The sequence below is a fragment of the Mustela erminea genome, chromosome 7 (genome assembly GCF_009829155.1).
Source record: "Mustela erminea isolate mMusErm1 chromosome 7, mMusErm1.Pri, whole genome shotgun sequence".
Lineage (NCBI taxonomy): Eukaryota > Metazoa > Chordata > Mammalia > Carnivora > Mustelidae > Mustela > Mustela erminea.
The window spans coordinates 22,102,192-22,127,293 of record NC_045620.1 but is presented as its reverse complement, the minus strand read 5'-3'; the positions used below and the strand labels follow the sequence as shown (position 1 = coordinate 22,127,293).

The window sequence follows — 25,102 nt, the reverse complement described above, 5'->3', positions numbered from 1 at the left end:
CCGGCCCCGCCCCCTCCGGGCGCGGTGGGCGGGACGAAGCCCCCAGCCGCCGTCGGCCCGCCCCGCGGGGGGTGGGCGTAGCTCGCCGCGCTCCGCACAAAGTTTGTTTTCTCCCTCCGGGCGAGTGGGGGAGGGCGAGGAAAGCGCGGGGGGGGGGGGAGGAGAGGGGATCTGACGTCAGGCCGCGAGGTGCTTTCCAGCCGCGAGCTGTCAGGCCGAGTGTCAGGCCCGGCAGGTACGCGGCGCGCTCCCCCGGCGCCCCCCGCCCCCTGCCAAGACGCCCGGCACCGAGCCAGGGGCCGCGTGGACGGAAAAGCCGCTCGGAAAAGTCAGTGCGGGGCGCAGGAGTGGGACAGAGTCGGGCGGGGGGCGCGCGGGACAACTTGGAAAGTTTCTTTTTCTCGGCCGGGCGGGGGAGGGGGGCGTCGTCCTGGCGCGTGCGATTGTGGGTGTGTAAGCTCTGGTGTTTGTGAGCCGCGACTGCTGGGGGGCGGGCGGGGGCCGGTGGGGGGGAATGTCGCACCGTCCCCCCCCCAAGTTGGAAGCTCTCTCGAGGCCCTTCTGGGGGGCCCAGCTCCGTACGATCCCAGCCCGTGAGAGGGCCGCCCCTGCCCCGGGCCGGGGTGAGCGCGCGGGGGTTGGGTTTGTTTGGTTTAAAAAGTGCACGTTGCTAACCGCCAGCAGCCTCTCCCCCCTCCGCCCCCCCCGCGGCGGCCGAGCCGAGGAGGGGGCCGCCGAGAGTGACAGCTGCGGGTGGGGGCAGCGGCAAGGGCCCGGGGCTGGGGGGCTGGGGAGCCCGCGCGAGTTCCCCTTTCCTTTGGAACAAAGGAAAGTCTGTCTCGGAGGCATCTGTCACTCCCAAGCGGGCCAAGGAAGCGGGGCGCGTGGGGCCGGCAACCCGAAGAAAGTTTGTGCGCGCCGGGACCCTCCGGCAGGCCGAGCGTGAGCCGAGCCTCCCGCGGGGGAAGCGCGCAGTTCTCTGGGGTAGGGGGCGGCCAACATGGAGTCTGGGCGCAGGGCTGGGGTGGGGGGGGCGGTGCGGAGGTGGGAGCCCAGCCCCCTCCCCTCCCCCTCCGGGCCGAGTTCGGAGCACAAAGCCGAGCGCGCAGGCTCGGCCAGCCCCGCGCCCCGAAGAGTCAGACAGCGCCAAGCGGCGGGGGAAGGGGGTGGGAACCAAACTTTTTCCTGCCCCGAGACAGACACGTGAGTTTTCTTTCTTGCAGAGCCCCCGCCCCACCCACTTTGCGGGCCGGCGGGGGAGCTGGGGCGCCGAGTCTAGCGCGGGGTAGGGGACTGAGGGGGTGCGGGCGCCCCGAGCGCAGGCCGATTCCCCGCCGCCCCGGGAGCCATGTGCTCCGACTCGGTCTGGGCCGCGGGGGAGACTGCGCGCTTTGTGTGAACTGCTGGGAATGCAGCGTGAGTGCGCGGCCCGGGGGAGTGTCCGGTCGAGCTGGGGGAGTTGTCAGAAAGTGCATGCGGGAGTGGCTGCAGGTCGGCGTCGTGGAGTGTATAGGAGGGTGCACTGGGTGTCCTGTCGTGAGGGTGCTGCCACGGGCCAGTTGGGGTAAGAATTGATCGCTGGTGTGATGACGTTTGGAGTTTCCTCAGTCTGAGAGATCGTGGGTGGGCGGGTCGGTTGGAGTTTGTGGGTAGGCATATAGCCAGGAATTGGGCTGGTTTCGTGGGTACCAGTTGTTCGTGCTAGACGTGGGCTCTGTGAACTGTGTGTGTGTGCTGTGTTTGTCGGTGAAAACCTTTGTGGTTCCAGGAGCTAAGGGATGGGTTGGTGCCTGTTATCTGAGCACTGCTACAGAGTTGCCTGGTGGTGAGGGTGTGTGTGTCTGTCAGTCTGTCTGTGCGTCTGGGTGTGAGTGTGGGGTGTGTATGTGGGAAACCTCCCCCCATTGTAAGCTGGCTGGAGTGCAGGACAGGATGGTGGAGAGAGGTCTGTTGTTGGCTCAGGGGTCATCTTCACTGGCCACCCTAGGAACCCTGCAGACTGGGACTTGGTTGGCAGCCAGGGTGGAATTTATACAGATAACCCTGAGTAAACTTCTCATAGCCTGCCAGGACTGCATCCCTGAACCCAGATCCCAACTGCCCTGGCCAGCTAAGCGCCAGAAACCTGACCTCAGAAAGCAGCCTGCTGTTGGTGTTCTATGAGGAGTGGCACCTCTAACCAGTGCCTGTCTCACCTCCAGGTGGCCTGGCTGGGAGGGTAGACCCTTCCCTCGAAAGCCTGGCCGAGCCAGCCCAGATATCTGGGCTCAGGCCCAAGTCGAGGAAACAAAACCTGGGAGATGCCAGAGTCTGTTGGCCCAGCCTGCTGGGTAGCTGTTAAAAGGCTGAGGAGGGAGGAGCCTTGAGATTCTGGCATTAGCTTGCCCTGGAACTTTCGGTTTTAAAATGTAAATCTCTTTTGCATGTGTGAACCAGAAGTTAGTCAGGGGGATGAGTAACTGAGTTGTGTTGTCTAAGGAAACCCCTTCCCACATTTGACAGGTGAAGAGGGGGCTCAAGCCCAGAGAGGAGAGAGCACACTTGCCAACGTCACACAGCCAAGGGGAGAGAACCAGAGTCCAGCCTTGCTCATTTATCTGGATTTTTGAGGAATTGATTCATGGACCCAGCCAGGGGCTAGATGACAAAAGAGAATGTCTCAGACAACCAATAGGGATGACTCAACACTCTGCAGGGCACAGTAGGTGCAGTAAATGTGAAACACCGATTGCTGTAGGACCGTGGTGATTAATAGTCTTTCCAGACCTGGGCAGCAAAATGCTAGAGTTTGGGGAGGCTGGCGAGGGTTGGTTGTTGTTGGCAAACGTCGGTCCAAACCTTGCTTCCACACCCTATCCTGGAGGTGACGTGTTTTTTTTTTTCATAACAACTTTATGGAGATGTAACTCACATATCCTTCCACTTACCCATTTAAAGCAAACAAATGAGTGGTTTTAGTATACTCACAACTATGTAACCACCACCACAGTCAATTTTAGAACATTTTTATTACTTCAGAAAGAAACTCCATACCCTTTAGCTGTCCTTCTTCTAGTCTCCTCCCCTAGCCTATTCTAAATCAGTCATTAAAACGGACTCATATGTATTTTTCATGAGTTGTTTCTCTCACTTAGCATATTTTCAAGGTTCATCCACACTGTAGCATGGATCAGGACTTAGTTCCTTTACATGGCCAAATAATACTCCACCATATGGATGGACTACATTTCGTTTTTCCATTCCTCCACTGATGGACACTTGGGTTCTTTCCACCTTCTGGCTATTATGAATAATGTCGCTATAAACGTTTGTGTTCAAGGTTTTGTGTGAACGCAGGTTTTCATTTCTCTTTGGTAGATGTCTAGGAGTGAAATTACTGGGTCACATGGTAACTGTTTAAATTAGGTGGCATTCTCTCTCGGTCTTGATTTTCTGATCTATAAAATAACGATAATAGTAGTATCTGTCTTAAAAGGACTTGACTGAGATAGTGTGAAGTGCTCAGTACAGCGCATGGAAAACAGACCTCAGGGGTAGCTAAAATTCTTTGTAGTCTGGTACTGCTTCTTAAAGAGCTGCCACTTATCTCAGTAGTCCTCTACTGAGTGCATGAAATCAAGGCATCTCGGACTCATCCCTTCTAGGTTGCCCAGGCAAAGGTATGGCCTGAGACTTTGATTTACTATTCCTCCATTTCGGCGTCCCAGGCTGTAATGTGTTTGGAGACAGGGAAAGGATAAAAGGCAATGCGTGGTAATAATGTTCCCATCCCCTCTTGTCACTTGTTCCAGGCTTGCCCAAGGTCCACCTAGCCCCTAAACACCATGTCAGACAGTGATCTGGGTGAGGACGAAGGCCTCCTCTCCCTGGCAGGCAAGAGGAAGCGCAGAGGGAACCTGCCCAAAGAATCGGTGAAGATCCTCCGGGACTGGCTGTACTTGCACCGCTACAACGCCTACCCCTCAGAGCAGGAGAAGCTGAGCCTTTCTGGACAGACCAACCTGTCAGTGCTGCAGGTAAGGAGCAGGTAGCAGGAGACCTGGGTTCTAGTTCTGTCTAAGTCCTGTCGCTGATACACTGTGTGGCCACATGACAACACCCACTCTGCCTCAAGGGAAGACCATGACATGAGGTGACAGCAGCTAGATCTGGGGGAGTTCTGAAGAGGCAAGGCACCACTATGAATGTCTTGGTGTCATTAACAGTGGAGGCTCTGGGGAAGGTGAGAAGGCGCTGAGTGTTTGGAATTCAGCCCCTGGCCCCTGGCCCCAGAGCAGGGTTTAGTAACTTGGTTGCAGAAGGGCAGCTAGTGGTCTGCAGTGTAGTTAAAAAAATGAATTGGGATCATGGCCAAGAAAAGGGCAGAATTCAGAGGTTCTGGGTTCAAAACCCAGTTCTGCCACATAGGAGCAAGGGACCACATCTTGATTTCTCCATCTGTAAAGTGGGGGTTCGAATCCTCCCTTGCTTGACTGAATTGTTGTAAGGAACAGATTCAGAACTGGATGTGAAAGTGCTTTGGGGCCACCTGGCTGGCTCAGTCAGTGGAGCAGGTGACTCTTGACCTTGGGGTTGTGAATGCGCATCCTATATTGGGTGTAGAGATTACTTAAAAATAAAATCTTTTTAAAAAAAGAAAGAAAAGATGGGGCACCGGGGTGGCTTGGTTGAGCATCTGACTCTTGATTTCAGCTCAGGTCTTGATCTCAGGATCCTGGGATCGAGCCCCACATTAGGCTCCAAGCTCAGCATGGAGTCTGCTTGTCCCTCTCCCTCCTCTGTCCCATGCCCACACCCCCACTCCCCACACACTCTCTAAAAATAAATATTAAAAAAAGAAAGAAAGTGCTTTGTAAACTATCCACATGAGCATACCTGAAGATCTCTTGTCTGCTTTTCGTCAGAGCGCAAGGTATCATCTCCTTTGAACTGCCCAGCTGCTGACCTTTTTGTTCTGTGTTCATGGTGCTGAGGTAGACACCCTGGACTATCACCGACTTGCCTCCAGTTTGGCTCTCATCTACCTGGGCGACACAGCAGGCCCCCAGTCTAGCGAAGGCCCATCCCCTGCCCCATGAGCCCCCAGTGCTCCTTTCATGAGCCGGCTAAGCCTCTACCCCAAGGCCTCCTGTTCCACCTCTGTCTTTTCCTAGCCTTTAATAGATTCCTTACTTGAATCTGTGGTGCTCACTCTCCTTCCTTCCCTTACCCCCCAACCCTTGGAACCTCCCTTGTCTCCCCAGTTCCCATCCCTTCTCCATGATGCCTCGTGCTGAGTATTCAGCCTCGGAACTCCTGTCACCTGACTTTGTACTTGCTGGGCAGTGGTTAATGGGAGTCTGTCTGTGAGAAAGGCTCTAGGGTTACAGAACCTGACTCAGATCCCATCTTCTCCACAAGAAAAAGCCTGGATGTTGGCCAGGTCCACTGCCTCTCCCTGAGCCTCATGTTCCTCATCTGAAAAAAGGAGATGATTGTGGTACTTGGCATAGCATATAAGGAAGAGGGATGGAGAAGAAAGACGCAAGGCTCACGGCGAGGTGAGCACAGAGTGGGTGTTTCTGCTCTTGTCATCCTTATCTCCTAGATCCCAGGTCTTGGACTGACCTCAGGTATCTGACAGTGCCTAGCATCTCACAGTGTACCAAGCACTCCCAACCAGAGCTGAGGTCCCAGAGAGGAACCAGACACATTAATATCCTCAAGGTGTCTAGTCTGGGATGGGAAAGCGGGGAGGACCTAGCCATTAGTGTTTGTAGAAAGTGTGGCTGGGACAGAAGGCAGCAGAGACCCAAGCAGTGTTTCTAATCCAGCCTGGGGTGTCAGCAGGCCTCCCAGAGGAGGCAGACTTGAACTCACAGGATGTAGAACAACACAGGCCAAAGGCTTGAGCCTGAAAACCAGGATCACCTCGATAGGCTCTTTGCTGGTCTTCTGCCACCAGCCTTTTTCCCTCAGTCCGTTCTCTCTTCTCTTTTTTTTTTTTTAAGTGGGCTTTATTAAGCAGTTCATGAATTGGACAGCATCCCATCTAACTCCGCTCCCTCAGTCCATTCTTCTGAACACAGAAGTACAAATCTGATTGTGTCACACACACCATGGACCCCACTGTCCTCTGCAGAGAATCCAAACTCAGGAGCTTACCAGCTTCATCTCCATTCTTCCTGTCCCCAGGACCTGTGAACCTTCGGCCCTCTGTTCCTCTGGGCCTTCTCCCTAGGCTTCTTCGTGACTTTTCTGAACTTGGCTCACTCCATGTAAGCATTTCCTCATGAGAGCATTTTTGGACTAGGTTTGAGGCCACTACTCTTGTGTTCCTGGTGCACCTCCTACCTGTGCTGCCACACTGTATTGAAATTGCTTTTGGTCAGGGACACCATTTCTTACTGAGTTATGTGCCAGTTTCTCTAATTTATTTTTCACAGACCCACCTCCCTGCAACATGTTGACTTGATACATTTTTATTATTATGTCACTTTAGCTATCATGTCACTTAAGCATGTATAAAAACTGGGTTTTTAAAAAAAAAAAAACAAACTTTCTTGCTTTTGCTCTTATAAATTGTAAAATAACCAGTTTCCCAATGTAACTGTGAAACCAATGAAAAACTTAATGTAAAATGGTGCATGGGGATGATGCTTTGCTGACTCGGCTGTGATGTGTAGTATGACAAAGGCACCGACTCTGGACTTGAGCAAGTCTGGGATTGCCGGAGGCCACTGTGCTCCTACTCAAGATCAGAATGGAAATGTGAAGCTAAAACATTCTTCCGAGAACTAGTGGATTCCTAGGATGATATATCCCTGATTCCGAGAACATTCCTAGGATGATATATCCCTTATTCCACATTAGAGAAATGTTGGGCTGAGGAAGGACCAGCTGAATTCTGGTGTGTCCTTGTTCTGGTGTTGGCCACCCTGCTCTAGAGTCCTGCTGAGAGTTAAGGAGCAGTGGGGACCATGTGGCCCTGGGGGGAAACTCTACCATGAATCCCACAGGACCTCCACCCTTCTACCTCTGCTTGGAGGTCTTACAGGCACCTCAGATTTCTTGATGGGTAATGGATAACTTCTCCAGACTGGCTCGCTCTTTTTCTAAGGGGTTGCCCCTTCATTTCCCTTCCTCAGCTCATTTGATCAGTCACCAATTCCTATGCATTCACCCCTTAAGTATTTCTGAAGTGTGGGTTTCCTTCCCTGGTCCAACCTATCATTGTCTTACCACTCGCTATTCCTCTACTAAAAGTCCTTCAGTGACTCCTGCCCACCTAACGACAGTATCACCTGCCCCTATCTGCATAGCTGGCCTCACCCCTGCCTCCCCCAGTACTCATGCCACACCAATCAGTACCCCAGACCAATACCCCAGACCGCTTCATTCCCACTCCTAACTAGGGAGACCCTCAGCCCTCAGAGGAACTGTGTGCTCCCACGGTACCATAACTGGGTCAGCACTTGGACAATGGACTGCATAGCTGCTTTTTAGAACAGGAGGCTTACTTATCACTATATCACTATATCCCAAGTTTAGCTCTATGCCTGGTATCTGGTAGGTACTCAGTAAACAATTATTGAATTGGTAGAAAATGAGGAAGTGTGGGGCAATGTCAACAGGCAGGACCTCAAAAGTAAAGAAGTATAGCTTCTCACTCTGGAAAAATTGGCCCAGGTCCCTGGAGACATTGCTTTTTCCTGTGTTTAATTTTTTAAATTTCACTGTTTATTAAGAACATTTGCAAATATCCACAAAAGAGAATATTATAATGCACTCCTAGAACCAGTCACCTGGCTTCAGCATGCTTCAGCATTTTGCCAAGCTTGTTTTCTCTCTCCCTGGGGACAGTTCTTTTGATTGTCTCCTTTAACTGGCCCAAGAGCAATCTCATTAGCAAGTCAATGAGTCATTTAACTAACTGGTTTGCTGGTACTTGCCTGGGGCTAGGCAGTTGGGAGGGTTAGACCAAAAAAAAAGTCATTTGTGAAGGGTTTTCACAGGTCCCTGTGACACCCTCTGAGCCCACTTTATTGCTGTGGTTTCTGACTGTTCTGAGGGGCTGGCTGCCTGTGGGGGAGGGAAGGGAAGCGTGGCGGGGCGGGTTCGGGCCCCATTCTTTCACTCATACGGATTGGGGGTGTGCTCGGTGCCAGGCCCAGTGCTGCGTGCTGGAAAACACAGTGGTAGAACAGGCACTATCTCTGCCCCCTGGGTAGCCTCCTGTAGGAAGGAAAGACAGTATTTAATGGACTAAGAATTCAGTGTAATTAATTGCCAGTGTGGTGTCAGCTGAGCTCCCCCTTCTTTTCAAGGCCATTAGAACTCCATTCAAATGGAGTTACCTGAGAGGCTTTTGCAAAGCGGGAGAGGGGCTAAGGGTCAGCAGAGGGGATGGGAGTGGGTTAAACCACTGGTTCCTAAGTCTGGGCAGCAGGACTCAGGGAATTTTGTTTAAAAACATGCATTCCTGACTCCGCCCCCACCCCACCCCACTCCCACTGGACCTGTAGAGCAGATGAGATCTTGTTTTTTTGTTTTTTGGGTTTTTTTAATTTTTTTATTTGTAAATAATTACACCCAACACTGGTTTTGAACCCACAACTCTGAGATCAAGTGTTGCACGCTCCACCAACTGAGCCAGCCAAGCGCCCCCAAGAGATAGCTATTTTTTAAACTCACCTTCAAGGTGATTATAGTACAGCCAGCTGCTTTTGAGAGCACCCTGGTATGGGTGGTCATAACACAAGTGGGGGTCCAGTGATATTTGGGAAAGGTCCTTCCATGCCTTCACTTCTCTCCCTTCTTTTGCTTCTGTCTCGGGCAGCTGAAAAGACAATAGAATGAAAGCACCAGTGTCGCCTTCTTCAAAGGCCTTCCTCTGAGCCTCGTGGCCTTCATCAGCTTCCTGGTGCCCTCCCACTCCCGTTTGCCGCAGGGATTCCTCCCACATTCTTTATCGCAGCCGCAGATACAAAGTACCGGCAGGACAGCCACCGGTCGCATAGGGCCGGTTTGTGGTAGAGATAGGCTTTGAGGCCCCCAGCCTGGGTTGTACCATATCAATCACAGAATTCACCTTGGCATTCTCCCTGCCACCTCCCCAAGGACCTTGAGTGGCGGCAAATCCCATGCTTTTTCCCTGACTTGGGCATGGGTCGGCAGCTGGAAGGGGCTACAGAAGTTCCTGCTGGCCTGTTATCACAGCCCGGCCCTGCCGGTGCACGCAGGCCTGCCCTTACCCGGCCCCCCTCAGCTGCGCATTTCTAGCGGATGAGAAGACAAAACAGACAGCAGGCTGCCAAGTTTCTGTGGACCAGGCTGAGCATGTGGGAGAGTGGTTTCTGCTCTTCCCAGAATTCTAAGCCAAAATGGGAGGTGCTGCTAGGGGCTAGGTGCTCACACAGCTGCTAATAAAGGCCTAAGTTCCCCTCCCCAAGCCTGCTTTCTTAACAGAAATCCTCATCCCTACTTCACTTGAACCAGGTCACGGTGACCTGACACCTTCCCCTGCCCGCAGAGCGACCAGGAGCAGGCGCAGTGCTCTGTGGTGGCCCGGGGAGCTGCTGAGGCAGCGGCTGGATGCAGGAGGGGAAGCATCCCGAGGAGCAGAAAAGGCTTCAGTCTGTTCTCTTCACCTGGCAGTAGGGGTTGCCTGGAAGTGGTGACCTTGAGCAAGTTACCGAGCTCTGATCAGGGCCTCTGTTTCTTCCCCAGTTCAAATAAAGTGGTCATCGCAGTACCTAACTCATAAGTTGGAGACTAAGTAATTAGATGGAAATGTTCAGAACAGCACCTGGTATGTTTTGTGTTCAACAGGTGTTTGCTTTCAGGATTATGGTCATGATTATTCGGTCGTCAGTTCCACCTGTTTGCTAAGACACAGCAAAGCACAGGCCCTAAAGCCTGGAACCTGGGTTTGGATCCCAGCTCTAGACTTGGAGCCTGTGTGACTGACTCTGGGCATGTTCTTTCATCTTTTATGAGTTCAGTTCCCTCCTTAGTACTTAGAGGACACTGCTGACTACCTTCCAGCTTGTACAGATGAAACATAATGCAGGTGAGGCGGCGGGCATGGTACTTAGTATCAGAGGTGCTGAATTCCTTTCCTTTACCTCACCTAGCTGTTCAGCCCTACCTCTCTCTGGGGCTCCCCTGCAGCCTTAGCCAGCATTCAGCTCAGCCTATGTCTGCTGATGCCTGCTGGTGTGTGTGTGTGCGTGTGTTTATACTGGGAAGACCCTGGAGATGAAGAGGAATAAAGGAGAACCCCTGGAATGAAGAGGAAGAGAAGCCACTAGAAGGCTCTGGCTCTTCCCTGAACAGGAGCTTTTGTACCTCCTGAGTAAGGAGCCAGGACAACTCCAGGCACCAGCCCCTGCCCTAGGTGGCTGTCCCTTTGGCTAGGTAGAGACAGACTCCATAGGAAGATGGCGGCCAGGAGCCTGCCCTGGAAATGGGCCAGGAGAGGTGATAAGCAGGGGTAGAAACTGAGCCTTAAGGAGAGCTGAGCCTTGATCCATTCATCAAACCGTAGAGAAACGTGAGCCATTGCTGCAGTTCACACAGTTCCCAATATCCCGCCACACAGGTGAGGGGGAGAGGGTTCTGATCTCTTGCCATGTGCAGCAGCTGGTACATGCTCTGTATCCGTCAATAAACAGGGAAAAGAGGGCTGGAAGAGGGAGCTACGGTGTGCAAGGTGTGTAGGTCAGCAGGCCACTGTTGAGGCCCTTCAGTGGTGTGGCATGGTGTCCTGGCCTGCTGCTGTCAGTTCTGCCCCGAGTCCACAAAGACTAGATTGGGTCTTCCCATTATTGTCCCCACCACTGGTTGTAATTTTATATTCACTTGTAGGATTTCTTTAACTCTCTCTTCCCAACGTGAACTTGTCTGAAGGCTGGGATTATGTCTGTGTTGTTTGCTGCCGTGTTTCTGGGGCCAGGAACGTAGGTGCTTCATAGCTGGTTTTGACCGAGTGAACTGATCACGGCCTCTTCTGTGCGTTCCAGATATGTAACTGGTTCATCAATGCCCGGCGGCGCCTTCTCCCAGACATGCTCCGGAAGGACGGCAAAGACCCCAATCAATTCACCATCTCCCGCCGCGGGGGTAAGGCCTCAGATGTGGCCCTGCCCCGAGGCAGCAGCCCCTCAGTGCTGGCTGTGTCTGTACCAACCCCCACCAATGTGCTCTCCTTGTCCGTGTGCTCCGTGCCACTCCACTCAGGCCAGGGGGAAAAGCCAGCAGCCCCCTTCCCACCAGGAGAGCTGGAGCCCCCGAAGCCCCTGGTGACCCCTGGCAGCACACTCACTCTACTGACCAGAGCTGAAGCCGGAAGCCCCACAGGTGGACTCTTCAACACGCCACCGCCCACACCCCCAGAGCAGGACAAGGAGGACTTCAGTAGCTTCCAGCTGCTGGTGGAGGTGGCGCTACAGAGGGCTGCTGAGATGGAGCTTCAGAAGCAGCAGGACCCATCGCCCCCCTTACTGCACACTCCGATCCCCTTAGTCTCTGAAAACCCCAAGTAGGCATCTGCCAAAAGGGGTGCTCGAGGCTCGAGCCAGCTGTCCTGGGTTTCCATTTGGGTTCCCTTTCATACAGAGGGTTTTCTTGGATCACTGCCAAACATCGGGATCATCTCCTCTGTCCAGAGGTCTTCAGCAGGAAGATGCCAGCTGGTGTCACTGCACCGTGACGGGGACCTCTCTGCTAACTGCCGTTTCTCCAGGCCTCCTCAGTGATGAGATTGAGATCGGAGACAGGCATGGTGCTGCTGCTGCTTCTCCAGAGAATCCCTAGGACACCTCTGTCCCAGCCTGCTTTCCTGGCTGGGCACAGGAAACCCGCCACATTCAGACCTACGCCCTGGAGCTGGGCCTCTCTGTGTTAAGCGAAGTGTGGACAGTCCAAGTTCATAAGTGTGAACAAAAGAGAAGAGGAACCCAGCAGATGTAACAGAACTGACTCCAGTTGAATGTTTAGGTTTTCACTAAACTTTATTTTTCCTTTTTTGCTGGGGTTTGCATTAATGGGAGTAGTTAGCCCAGGTGTGGGGAGTCAATGTGTGTTGCCTGAGGGAGTCTGACGAATTGGGAATTAGGCACCACTGCAACTGGTGAGTGTTTTACAAGGAAAGAGTATCTTTATTTTGGGGACCAGCTAAATCTCTGCAAAATTCCAAATGGTTGTTTTATTGTTGGTTTGATTTACAAAAAAAAAAAAAAAAAGGACACACACACACACACACACACACACACAAACCCCTTTTTGAGCCCTGGCTTTTCTGCGTCAGGCACAAAGCCTTTAAGAATAAAGAAAGGGTCCAATACAGAATCTGACCAAACCTAAGCGCAGAGCAGAGAAGGATGATAAAACCGGACAGGTGGTTATTGGTTTGGTTTGTTCGTTTTTCTGTTTTGTTTTTTTAAATTTTTGTTTTTACTATGTTTTGGGGGACAGGGGAAGTAAGCTAGACCAAGGCAGTGGGTTTTTTGGTTTTGTTTTGTTTTTTCTCCTTAATATTTTCCCCTCTTTATCCTTGAAAGTTTGGCCAAGCAGCCTGAGTTTTGAATTCCTTTAAGAACTTGGGATTAGTGCGGCCAAAACGGAAAAAGCTGCCAGTAGCTCCTACTTGGAGAGAAGTGAGCCACCTACTGGTCAGGAAGCCCTTTGTAGCTGACTCCGATGGGCCTTTATTCCCATGACAGTGGCAAGAACCTATTCCTGGAAGAAGCAGGGAACGTGCCCCCAGCTGCTGAGAAGCTGCCTTCTCTGGAGGCTGGGGCTGGAAATCGGTTAGGAAGCCTGTCCACTGTGTCTTTGTATTGCACCTTTCTCTAAATTGGAGTTGCAGAGCCCTCTGCTCTGAACTTCGCAGTGAACTAGATCACGGTCTTACTCTTCTCCCTCCTCTCCATTTTTTTATTTTGCTGTCTCACTGCTAACAGTGTTTGACAGCAATACACCCCATCTTTATATATCCTAAGAAACACTAATTCTAGGTTACTATTAGCCAAAATATTTTTGTTCTGAATAATGTTGTTACTGGGCCAAAAGACAGGTCAGGAGCCCTCAGCCTCTAGTTTCCTGAAGTTGCCCAGTCAGGCAGGCACAGGGGGAGATTCCTGGGGGTTGACTTACTTGGGTGGGCCTGGCCAGGAGAAAAGCAGCAACGTGTGTTCTGTCCTTTCTGGGATGATGTCTGAAGGCTTCAGGGAGGCTACCTGACTTCTCAGTGGCTTGGCCTACCCACTGCTGTGGGAATGGGGATTAGTTACTTAAGGAGAGGGAGCTTTGCTCTCTCTGAGTGGGCAAGTTTCCTAGGCTCTCTCTTTTGCTACCCCAGCCTGTCCTTGCATGTCCCAGGGGGATCAGGGATCCTTGCCCTCCTGAGGCCCAGCTGGGGAAGAAAGAATAGCAGCTTCAAGACAGCTGAAGCTGCTGTTTGCCCAGCCTGTTCCACCCCACCCATGTCTGAGCCCAGGTCTGGTAGCACTGTTGGAAGACGCTTATAGCAAGAGCCCCTGGCAGTGTATCGGCTGGGGTGGGACTTTTCCTTCCCACAGTGCACTGAGCAGTAGAGATGGTGAGGGGTGAGGAGCCATGCTGCTGAATTCTGGTTGGCATTTCCCCCTTGTGCGAGATGGGGAGGCTGGAGGTGGGGCAGCCTCTGCTTGGTTGGGTTGTGAGAGAAACCTGGAGAAGCACAGTTATCCCGTTGAATTATTTGAGCAAAAAACTACTGTAAATAACTTTTGTTTTTGTCTTTCGTCAAATAAAGTTGTTTTGGGGTTTTGTTTTGTTTTGTTTTGCTTTTTAAAGCAGAAACAGATTGACCCACAGTGACCCTGGGCCCCGTCCAGGGGTGGGGCAGGTGCTGAGTTCTTACAGGGCCTAATCGTTCCCCGCCTCTAGCAGCCACCTGTCAGTGTCGGGTGCCCTGCATCCTTATTCTTTGGCCTCAACCCTGGTCCGTAATTCACCATAGTGGGCAGGGGGCATATGCCTCCCTAGCTGCACCAGTCTTCCCTGGATAAACACAAGCTTTGGGGTTGCTGAGTGGTGAGGAAACTTAGGGAGCTAGCAACCTTATCCTCCCTCTCAACCAGTGAGGAAAGCGCAGGACTGCAGTATGACGCCGGCACAGAAAGCAGCACAGAAGAGATGGATGCTTTAGTCATGTCTGAAACTGGCACCACCTCTAGACTTCCATGTTACGGAAGCTAGTAAATTCCCCCCCCACCTTTTTTTTTTTAAAGATTTTATTTATTTGACAGAGATCACAAGTAGGCAGAGAGGCAGGTAGAGAGAGAGGAGGAACAGGCTCCCCGCTGAGCAGAGAGCCCGATGTGGGGCTCAATTCCAGGAGCCTGAGATGACCAGAGCCAAAAGCAGAGGCTTAACCCACTGAGCCACCCAGACACCCCTAAATTTCCCTTTTTTTGCTTAAGGTAGCTAGCTGTGAGTTTCATTTACTTCATAATGAAGCAACTATACATTTCACTGCAGCCCAAACAGTGCAAAGTCAAGGCCTGCAGCAGTAAACACCCTTGCTTTGTGCCTGGGCCTATCCAGTGTTACTACTTTAATTTTTGTATACACACAAAAGAAGGCAGATGCCCTTCTCATAAGTAAAGAAACTGAGGGTTTGTTAAATTAATTGGCCTGAACTGTACAGCCAGTATTAAATGGAGCTAGGATATGAATTCAAGTCCGTCTTACTTGAAGGTCACCCTGACATCTGCTTGGACCTTATTTGAACTAGTGATGGGCAGTTCACTGACAACTGGCATTTAACCAATATGGTTTTTGGGCTAAAAACTAGAAATTTCTAATACTGAACCAAATCAGCTTCTGATGACAACAGACCTAGATGGAGGATGTCCAATCTCCCACAAGTCATTCTCCTTTAGAAATTTAGAGTCAGTGCCTCCCTATTCAAGTTTCCCAGATTAATTAATTATGTATTAATTATATATTATTATATATTATAATATAATATTAATATTACCCTAAAGGGGGAAATCTTTTGGATGGTCTGACTGCCTTAGAAGAAATGGCTTCTACAGATATTTTTCAGAGAACTGAAACCAAAAGCATCTTCTGTGACAAGTTTCAAACTGATGAACCCCTGAGTAAGCAAGCCTTTAGATAATGATTATTTAATTAATTTATTTATTTTTAAAAGACTTTATTTATTTATTTATTTGACAGAGAAATCACAAGTGGGCAGAGAGAGTGAGGAGCAGGGAAGCTGACTTTATGCTGAGCAGAGAGCCCGACTTGGGGCTCGATCCCAGGACCCTGAGATCATGACCTGAGCTGAAGGCAGAGGCTTAACCCATTGAGCCACCCAGGTGTCCCAGAAAATAGCATTTAAATGCATTTCTGGAGGCACCTGACTGGCTCAGTCAGTAGAGCATGCAACTCTTGATCTCGGGGTTGTGAGTCTGAGCCCCACGTGGGGTGCAGAGATTACTTAAAAATACAAAATCTTAAAAATAAAATAAAACCGTCTACGGCTGGACTCAACTCTGGATTTAAAAAGTACACTGCGGGGTGCCTGGCTGGCTCGGCCAATGGAGTATGCAACTCTTGATCTCAGGGTCAAGAGCTCTAGCCCCATGTTGGGGGTAGAGATTACTAAAAAAATAATAACAACAATTTAAAAAAAAGAAATAAAAACTACACTCTAGTTTAGAAACTGCTAATGGGAAAAACTCCCAGAGGGGAGGGGCTCAGCCTGTCTTGGTGTGCTGTAAGCTTGGTATGTTAGCCACTGCAGCTGCAGAGAAGGGAACTCGGGAATGTGGAAATAATAATTACCAATGCTCTCAATGTTACTGGTTTCCAAAGCACTTCTCTATAATCTAGGCTTGCGTTCAGATTCTGGCTCTGTCACCTAATGAGCTGTCATGATTCCAGACAAGTCAATTTACCACTCCAAACTACAGTGTCCTCATCAATAAAATAGGCATAGTAATATTCACCTCTTAGGAGGATGAAATAGGATATTACATGTTACTGTTATTATATATTGTTATTACCTGGCCTCTCAGTAGAGGGCTGAGAGTAAAACGGAATTATGACAATAACTTGCCCCATACCACACAGCTGTTAAGAGGCAGAACTGGAAGGAATTACCCAGAGAAGTAGTTCTCAAGCTTTAATATGTATCAGAATCATCAGGAGAGCTTCCAAAAATCCAAATTCCCAGACCTCACCCCCAGAGAGTCCAGGAGTCTGCACGCTTCACTTACACCACAGAAGATTCTCACGCTATTGCTCAAAGGACCTGATCAGGACACTGACTTATCCCAAGGAAGGTGTGAGGTTAAGACAACACCTTATCTTTCAAAGTTTTAAGATGAGAGGAAGAAGGGTACCACCAAGTAGTTTACTCCCTGCCAAACCATTTGACTTCCCCTCCGCTCCCAGGAGTCTATGGTGGCCTGAAGGTCAAGTGTAGCCTTCCTAAGATTGTCATTTTAATTACATAAACAATCCACATTTACTGCAGAAAATTTTAAAGATAAAGGAAAGGAGTTCAATATAGTGGTTAAGAGCCCAGTCAACTTTTGGAGGAAAACATGTAAAACATTTAGCAAAGCTGGCACCTAGTAAGAACCCCGTTAAGTACTAGTAAAACATTTATCATAGGCAAAAAGAGGACCTGGATACAAACTTGAACCTCTACTTCACAACGAGTGCGCTTTCCATGGCTTGTGGATTTTTTTCCCACAGGACTCTTGATTTCTGTGACTCCATCTGTGTCTGTCTAGGGCCCTCAGTCTTACCCCTCTGAGCACACTTTCCCCTCCAAACTCTCCTACAAGCAGCTGGCAGTGGCATAGAGGCATTCAGCTGAGAGGACATACTCGGCCCCAAGCCTGAGATCATGTGTTTAACTGGTTCTTAGAAAGTTCCAACCTCACAAAGGCAAAATCTGTCCTACTTCCAAATCTCTCTCCCACTTCCAGTTCTGACTCTTCATCAAGTTCTTTTCCATCTTAGACCACCCAGCATGTTTATTTTAACCAGATGGATGCACTGGGTTTCAGCCAGACTCCCCACTTCCTAAGATAAGGAGAGCCTTGGGTGAAAGCACAAAGCGATCAAGTCTGGGCCCCATAAATACCCTCTAGGCAAGGGTTCTCCATGCTAGCTCCCAGCTTGGCTTTGTCTGCTCCTAGAAAGCTAAGAGGAGGAACACAGATCAGGTTTCGGATGCCTACTGAACCTCTAACTTGCTGTGTGACACTGAGCTGGGCTAGATCTAAGGACTCTCTAAATATAACTTTCTGTGACACCCCGCCCCCATATAATCACAAATTTAATGAGTCTCAGTTAAGATAAGAGCTTCAAAATATAATACTACATATAAAACTTTTCTTGCAAAAATAAAGTTACCTGTTTACAGATGATATGATCACATATGTAGAAAATCCTTTGGACTCCACCAAAAGGAAAAAAAAAAAGGATAAATGAATTCAGCAACGTTGCAGAATACAAAATCACACAAAAATCAGTTGTGTTTCTATACACAAACAATGAACAAGCCAAGAAGGAAATTTTTTTAAAATTTCAATTTAGAATAGCATCACAAAGAATAAAGTAGTTAAGAATTAACAAAAGAAATGATAAAACATTGCTGAATGAAATTAAGGAAGATAAAAATAAATGGAAAAGTATCTTGTATTCATGGACTGGAAGACTTACCTATAGATCTTCACTGCAATCTCTACCAAATCCTACTTATTTTTTTTTCTTAGTAAGTTCCACACCCAACTTGGGGCTTGAACTACAATCCCAAGATCAAGAGTTGCATGCATGTTCTACCAACAGAAGCAGCCAGGCACCCCTCCACTTCTTCTTTTTTTTTTTTTTTTACACAACTAGAACAACTGGGGCGCCTAGATGGCTCAGTGGGTGAAGCCTCTGCCTTCGGCTCAGGTTGTGGTCTCAGGGTCCTGGGATCAAGCCCTGAATCATGCTCTCTGCTCATTAGGGAGCCTGCTTCCCCCTCTCTCTCTGCCTACTTGTGATCTCTCTCTGTCAAATAAATAAATAAAATCTTAAAAAAAAAAAAGAACAAAGTTGGAAGACTCACACCTGATTTCAAAACTTACTACAAAGCCAAAGTAATCCAAACCATGTGATATAGGCACAAAGACAGAAAAAAAAAAAAAAAAAAAGGCCAAAGGAATAGGATTTGACAGCCTTGCAATAAACCCTCACATATGTGGGCAAATAATTTTCAACAAAGGCGCTAAGGCCATTCAATGCAGAAAGGACTGTCTTTTTAACAAATGGTGTTGGGAAAACTCGATATCCACATGTAAAAGAACAAGTTAGACCCTTAACTAACACCATATAAAAAAATTAACTCAGTGGGACACCTATCTGACTCAGTCAGTGGAGCATGTGACTCTTTATCTTGTGGTCATAACTTCATAGAGTATACATTAAACAACAACAACAAAAAATTAACTCAATATGGATCAAACACTTAAATATAAGTGCTAAACTAAACTCTTATAAGAAATCAGGGGAGGGGTGCCTAGGTGGCTCAGTGGGTTAAGCCTCTGCCTTTGGCTCAGGGTCCTGGGACTGAGCCCCCCACTGGGCTCTCTGCTCGGCGGGGAGCCTGCTTCCTCCTCTCTCTCTGCCTGCCTCTCTGCCTACTTGTGATCTCTGTCAAATAAATAAATAAATAATCTTAAAAAAGAAAGAAAGAAAGAAAGAAAGAAAAGAAATCAGGGGAGAAGCTTGTTGACGTTAATTTGGCAATTTTTTAAGGTTTTTTTTTTTTTTTCCGTTGTTGTTTTGTTTTTTAAAGTAATCTCTACACCCAATGGGGGCTTGAACTCACAACCCTGAAACCAAGAGTCATGCTCTGGGGCACCTAGGTGGCAAAGCCAGCTTAGCGTCTGACTCTTGGTTTTGGCTCAGGTCCTCATCTCAGGGTTGTGAGTCCGAGCCCCATGTTGGGCTCTTACTCAGTTCAGAGTCTGCTTAAGACTCTCTTCCTCTGCACTCCCCTCGCCTCTAAAATAAATAAATAAATCTTTTTTTTTTTTTTTTTTTTTTAAGAGTCACATGCTCTTCCAACTGAGCCAGCTAGGCACCCTGGTAGTGATTTCTTGCATATGATACCAAAAGCACAGGCAAAAAAACAAAAAATTAGACAAACTACACTTCATGAAAATTAAAAAATTTTTAAAAATTGTTAAGTAATCTCTACTTATTAAAGGGGCATGAACTCATGAGCCTGAGATCAAGAGTCACGTGCTCTACCAACTGAGCCATCAGGGCATCCCCCAAATTAAAAATTTTTGTGTCCCAAAGGATACTACTATCAACAGAGTAAAAGGGTAACCCACAAAACAAGAGAAAATATTTGCAAATTACATAAACAAATTATATAAAGGATTAATATCCAGAATATGTATAGAACTCCTAAAACTCAACAACAACAAAAAACAAATGACAAGACTCAAAAAAATGGGCAAGGGTCTGGAACAGACATTTCTTCAAAAATAACCAAATGACCAACAAGCACATGAAAAGATGCTCAACCTCACTAATCATTAGGAAAATGCAAGTAAAAATCACAATGAGATACCACTTCACACCCGTTAGGCTGGTGATTATCGAGGGGCACCAAGGTGGCTCAGTGGCTTAAGCATCTGCCTTTGGTTCAAGTCATGATCTCAGCAGACAGCCTGCTTCTTCCTCTCTCTCTGCCTGCCACTCTACTTGTGCTTTCGCTGTCAAATAAATACATAAAATCTTTAAAAATAAATTTAAAAATTTTATAAAGTCTTTTAAAGGGGCACCTGGGTGGCTCAGTTGTTAAGCATCTGTCTTCAGCTCAGGTCATGATCCCGGGGTCCTGGGATAGAGCCCTCCATCGGGCTCCCTGCTCTGCAGAAGCCTGCTTCTCTCTCTCCCACTCCCCCTGCTTATGTTGCCTCTCTGGCTTTCTCTCTCTGTCAAATAAATAAAATCTTTAGAAAATCTTTTTTAAAAATTAAATAATGAAATGGAGTTGGGAGGCCAGCAGAAGGAGTTCTCACACCCTGTAAGTCCTCATCAACTGCAGGCCCAACAGAAAGACATACCTTGCACTCCCAGAAGGAAGAAGACTATTTTTCACCACCCTGACAAAAGGAAGAAAGATCTTCTCCTTGCCCAACAACATCCCAGTCAATGAAAGACCTTTACAACTGTTACAGCCAATGAAAACCCACAGACTTCAAACTCCTAGATTAATCCAACTTGGATTTTTTGTTTATAAAAGGCCCTCCCCACTCCCTTTCTTCTATAAAAGCAAGTTTCTCTTCTTTGTTCTCCAGATTTGCCTACCATTTTGTTGTAGTTTGGGTGTCCCAAATAGCAATACTCTGCTATTCCCAAGTAAACTCATTTTTGCTGGGAAAATAGGTGAGTTTTTTTTTTTTAAGATTTTAATTATTTATTTTACAGAGAGAGATCCCAAGTAGGCAGAGAGGCAGGCAGAGAGATGGGGAAGGAGGCTCCCCACTGAGCAGAGAGCCCAATGCCCCGCTCAATCCCAGGAACCTGGGATCATGACCTGAACTGAGCTGAAGGCAGAGGCTCAATCCACTGAGCCACCCAGGTGCCCTCCCTCCTTTTTTTTGATGTTCCAGAACCCTGAGATCATGACCTAAGCCAAAGGCAGAGGCTTAACCCACTGAGCCACCCAGGTGCCCCAGTGAGTTTTATTTTTAAGGCTAACAATACATACAATGAACACCTAACGAACATTTAGCGAAATTATTATTCAGCCTCAAAAAGGAAGGAAATTCTGACACTGGCTATACCAGGGATGAATCCTGCAGACAGTATGCTAACTGAAATAAGTAAATTGGAAAGGACTAACACAGTGTGATTCCACTCTTAATGAGGTACTTAGGCAAATTTGGGACAGAAAGTAGAATGGCAGTTGTTGGGGGCAGGGACAAAGAGAGATTGGGAAATTACTAGTTTGAGAGCACAAAACTCAATTTTGCAAGATGAAAGAGTTCTGAAAATGGATGGCTCAGTGGGTTAAAGCCTCTGCCTTCGGCTCAGGTCATGATCCCAGGGTCCTGTCCCAGCATCAGGCTCCCTGCTCAGCAGGGAGTCTGCTTCCTCCCCTTCCCCTGCCTGCCTTTCTGCCTTGTGATCTCTGTCCGTCAAATAAATAAAATCTTAAAAAAAAAAAAAAAAAAAAAAGGATGGTGGGAGCATCTACACAACAGAGTACATGTACTTCCCTGTACCACCAAACTGTACATTTAAAAATGGTAAAATTGGGGCGCCTGGGTGGCTCAGTGGGTTAAAGCCTCTGCCTTCGGCTCAGGTCATGATCCCAGGGTCCTGGGATCGAGCCCTGCATCGGGCTCTCTGCTCCTTGGAGAGCCTGCTTCCTCCTGTCTCTCTGCCTACTTGTCATCTCTGTCTATCAAATAAATAAATAAAATCTTTAAAAAAAATGGTAAAATTTGTTATGTATACTCTACAGCAAGTAAAAAAAGATTTAAGTTTAAAAAAGAATTTAGGGGAAAAAAAAAATTTAGGGGCACCTGGATGGCTCAGTTGGTTAAGCATCTGCCTTCAGCTCAGGTCATGATCCCAGAACCCTGGGATCAAGCCCCACATTGTGCTCCCGGCTCAGCAGGGGGTCTGCTTCTCCCTCTCTCCTACTCATGTGCTCTCTCTCTCTCTCGCTCACTTTCTTTGTTTTTTTTTTTTTTTAAGATTTTATTTATTTGACAGACAGAGAACACAAGTAGACAGAGGCAGGCAGATAGAGAGGAAGGGAAGCAGGCCCCCTGCTGAGCAGAGAGCCCGATGTGGGACTCCATCCCAGGACCCTGAGATCATGACCTGAGCCGAAGGCAGCGGCTTAACCCACTGAGCCACCCAGGCGCCCCTCTCGCTCACTTTCTTTCAAATAAATAAAACCTTTTTAAAATAAGTAAATAAATAAATAAATAATAAAGAATTTTCTTTTTTATTCCAATTGTCTCCATCGTCAGTGCCCCCGCCAGTATCTCCTGAGTGACTTTAACAGTCTTTAAACTAGTCTCCCACTCTGATCCTATCCTCCGAATAGCAGCCAAGGTGATCTTGCTAAGAGGCAAACCTGAAAAGTGAAATGTCGCTGTTCAAATCCTTTCTGTGGCTTCCTCCACTGTTGGGACAAAAATAAATTCTTCATGGCCATGACCAAAAAGACAAGGTGGGGGGGAGGTCCAGCTTCACATCTATGGTTCTGGAGAAAGTGAACCCTTGTGCACTACTGGCGGGAATGTAAATTGGTGCTGCCACTATGGAAAACAAAATGGAAGACCCTCAAAAAATTAAAAATAGAAACACTCTATGATCCAGCAATTCCACTTCTGGGAATATATAACACTAAGAAATAAGGAAATAAAAACACTAACTCGAAAAGATATCTGCATGTTCATAGCAGCATTATTTACAATGACCAAAGCATGGAAACAACCTAAGTGTCCATCAACGAATGAATAAAGAAGTTGGGGTATACACACCATGGAATATTATTCAGTCACAAAAAATTAGGAATCCTACCATTTGTGTATGTATAGACCTTGGAGGTTTACGCTGAGTAAAAATAAGTCAGATGGAAAAAGACAAATACTTTACAATCTCACATGTGGAATCTTAAAAAACAGACTCAGAAAAAGAGATCAGACTTGTGGTTACCAGAGGTGGGTGGTGGAGGGAGGAGGAAATAGAGGAAGGTGGTTAAAAGATACAAACTTCCAGGTGAGATAAATAAATAGTAAGGATGTAAGGTACAACATGAGGACGACAGCTAACAATGCTGTACTGATACACTGGAAAATTGTTAAAAGAATAAATCCTAAGACTTCTCATCACAACATCTTTTTTTCTTCTTCTCTTTTCCTTGTATCTATATGAAAAGACGGAATTAGTTGAACCCCCAATTAGCTGAACCATATCATTTCACAATATATGTAAATCAAACCATCAAGAGGTAGGCCTGAAACTTATATACGGTGATATATGTCAATTCTTTTTCTTTTTTTTTTTTATTTATTTGTTTGACAGAGAGAGATCACAAGTGGGCAGAGAGGCAGGCAGAGAGAGTGGGGGAAGCAGGCTCCCCACTGAGCAGAGAGCCTGATGAGATCATGACCTGAGCTGAAGGCAGAGGCTTTAACCCACTGAGCCACCCAGGCACCCCATCAATTATTTTTCAATGAAACTGGAAAAGATAAAAATTCTTCAGCATGCCCCTTCCACTCCTTCCCAACTAAGGTCTTTATTCCCCACCAGTAGCTGACATGGTTTCACCTTCTGGAATGCTCTCTTCTATTCCCCTCCCGCATCCCCTTAACTCCTACTTTTCCTTTAGAGCTCTGTCTTTCCTAATCCTCCACACCAAACTCCCCATTACAAACTTTTACTACCAGGCCCAGCCGACTGAAAACTTACCTATTCTGTCTTGGATCTCGGGCTAGGTATTCTTCCAACATTCTATGAAAGAATGAATGATCAGTTTGTCTCCGTCACTGCATGCCCCCCCAGATAATCTGTAAAAGAGGTTTTATACCAATGGTACACTTCCAAACTGGAGTGAGCTGGTTAGGCTTTACCACAGTTTTGTATATGGGAGAGAACAAGGTTCAGAAAAAAGGCAGGGCTGCCAAGAACAAGATCCATGTGAAGGCTGAGGGACTACAAGGTATGGATTCATGTCAGGTGTATGTCCCTCCAATCAGGTCCAGACAGAGTAATGTCTGTTGCTGTGTATATCACCTTTAAGGTCCTGCTTCACTCAATCTATTGCAAGAGGATGTTGGAATTGAGTTGCGGTTGGAAACACCAACCGTGGAAGAAGCTCCCTAGGAGATTCTGTTGCTCAGCTAGGGGGAGAACTACAGGTCAATGTTGACAGGTATACAAAGGATATTCTGACCTCACTAATACCCTTTAAGACTAAAAGCTTAGGGTCATCTGAGTGGCTCAGTTGGTTGGGTGACTGCTTTTGGCTCAAGTCATGATCCTGGGGTCCTGGAATCAAGCCCCACGTCAGGCTCCCTGTTCAGCAGTAGAGTCTGCTTCTCCCACTCCCCCTGCTCATGCTCTCTCTTTCGCTCACTCTCTCTTTCAAATAAATAGATAAAATATTTTTTAAAAAGATGACGACTTAAAGTTTAAGGTTAGGAGTACAGATTTTGGAGTCAGACAGACCCAGATACTTGTTGAGTGATTCCAGACAAATTAGTTTGTCCACCACACAGAAGTACCTTGGTCTCAACTTAATTCACAGTACAATGCACAGGGCACCACCTGGAGGGCTTACCAAAATGCTGATTATGGGCCGCACTCCCAACAATTTCTGATTTGGTGGTTCTGGGATGGGATCTGAGAATCTTCACGTCTAGTCAAGTTCCTACGTGATGTGGCTGCCGGTGGTCCAGACACACACGTTGTGAACCACTGTCCTAGCACATGCTGAGGACACAGTAGCTGTATACTCAGATATTCTGAGAGCTAATGAAGTCCTTTCTCCATTCCCCCGACCCCGCCCCCTGCCTCCGGAGTTCTCAGCTGGTTCCAACTTGCCATGTAGCCTTAGAAAATCTTTTCCGCTTTTTGGGTCTCGGGTCTCACATTTGCCAAAAAAGGGTGCTGGGCCAAGATGAGACACGAAATTAATACAGGAAACAGTTTACATCTGGAAGAGGGTCCTACGAAATTAGGGGAGAAAACGAGCAAGGACTAAATCCTGAAGGAGATGCTTGGGACTTCCGGGGAGCCAGTGTTGGGTTCCAAAAGACGCGGAAAAACAGGGCAGCGTTCTGCCCCGCTGCTGCAGGGGACAAACCGTGGAGGGCTGGGCGACGCTCAAGTCTAACTTGGACTCTATCCAGATGCCGTTCTCCAGTCGCCACAGCTCCTCCCCGCGCTCGCGTCACCATCCCCTATTAGATTGTCCCTTCCCTCTCACCATACCGTGCGCCTGGCGGAAGCTTGGCGTCACTTCCGTCACGCGTAGAGCGCTTGCGCAGAGGTGACGGCTGTACTTTCCTTCGGACGGCTG

At 48.0% G+C, this 25,102-nt stretch overlaps 1 protein-coding gene and 1 long non-coding RNA gene across 11 annotated transcripts; one reads left to right on the top strand and one right to left on the bottom strand.

The window, feature by feature from the left end:
- The first annotated feature begins 11 nt into the window (after positions 1-11).
- Positions 12-13,788, top strand: TGIF2 (TGFB induced factor homeobox 2). 9 transcript variants are annotated; one of them, XM_032350770.1, is made up of 3 exons: positions 12-101; positions 3,792-4,016; positions 11,004-12,304. In XM_032350770.1, exons 2-3 carry the CDS (start codon positions 3,825-3,827, stop codon positions 11,523-11,525), a joined length of 714 nt encoding a protein of 237 aa, XP_032206661.1. In that variant the 5' UTR covers positions 12-101; positions 3,792-3,824; the 3' UTR covers positions 11,526-12,304. The 9 variants fall into 9 exon arrangements, with proteins under 9 accessions (XP_032206661.1, XP_032206660.1, XP_032206657.1 ...); XM_032350769.1 differs by lacking the exon at positions 12-101 and adding an exon at positions 109-235 and having other exon boundaries at positions 11,004-13,788; XM_032350766.1 differs by lacking the exon at positions 12-101 and adding an exon at positions 110-328 and having other exon boundaries at positions 11,004-13,788.
- LOC116595004 lies at positions 7,697-25,051 on the bottom strand. Of its 2 annotated transcripts, XR_004287507.1 has the most exons (5): positions 24,362-25,051; positions 23,491-23,588; positions 17,407-17,450; positions 8,674-8,818; positions 7,697-8,214 (listed from the first exon to the last, which is right to left on the bottom strand). It is a non-coding gene; the product is annotated as an uncharacterized LOC116595004 (long non-coding RNA). The 2 variants fall into 2 exon arrangements; XR_004287508.1 differs by lacking the exon at positions 17,407-17,450.
- Between the last annotated feature and the right edge of the window lie 51 nt (positions 25,052-25,102).

Excerpts from the sequence above, each read along its gene's own strand:
- TGIF2 (XM_032350769.1), top strand. The coding sequence starts at position 3,825 with ATGTCAGACAGTGATCTGGGTGAGGACGAAGGCCTCCTCTCCCTGGCA. Across the intron at positions 4,017-11,003 it reads CCAACCTGTCAGTGCTGCAG|ATATGTAACTGGTTCATCAA; the intron begins GTAAGGAGCAGG and ends TGTGCGTTCCAG.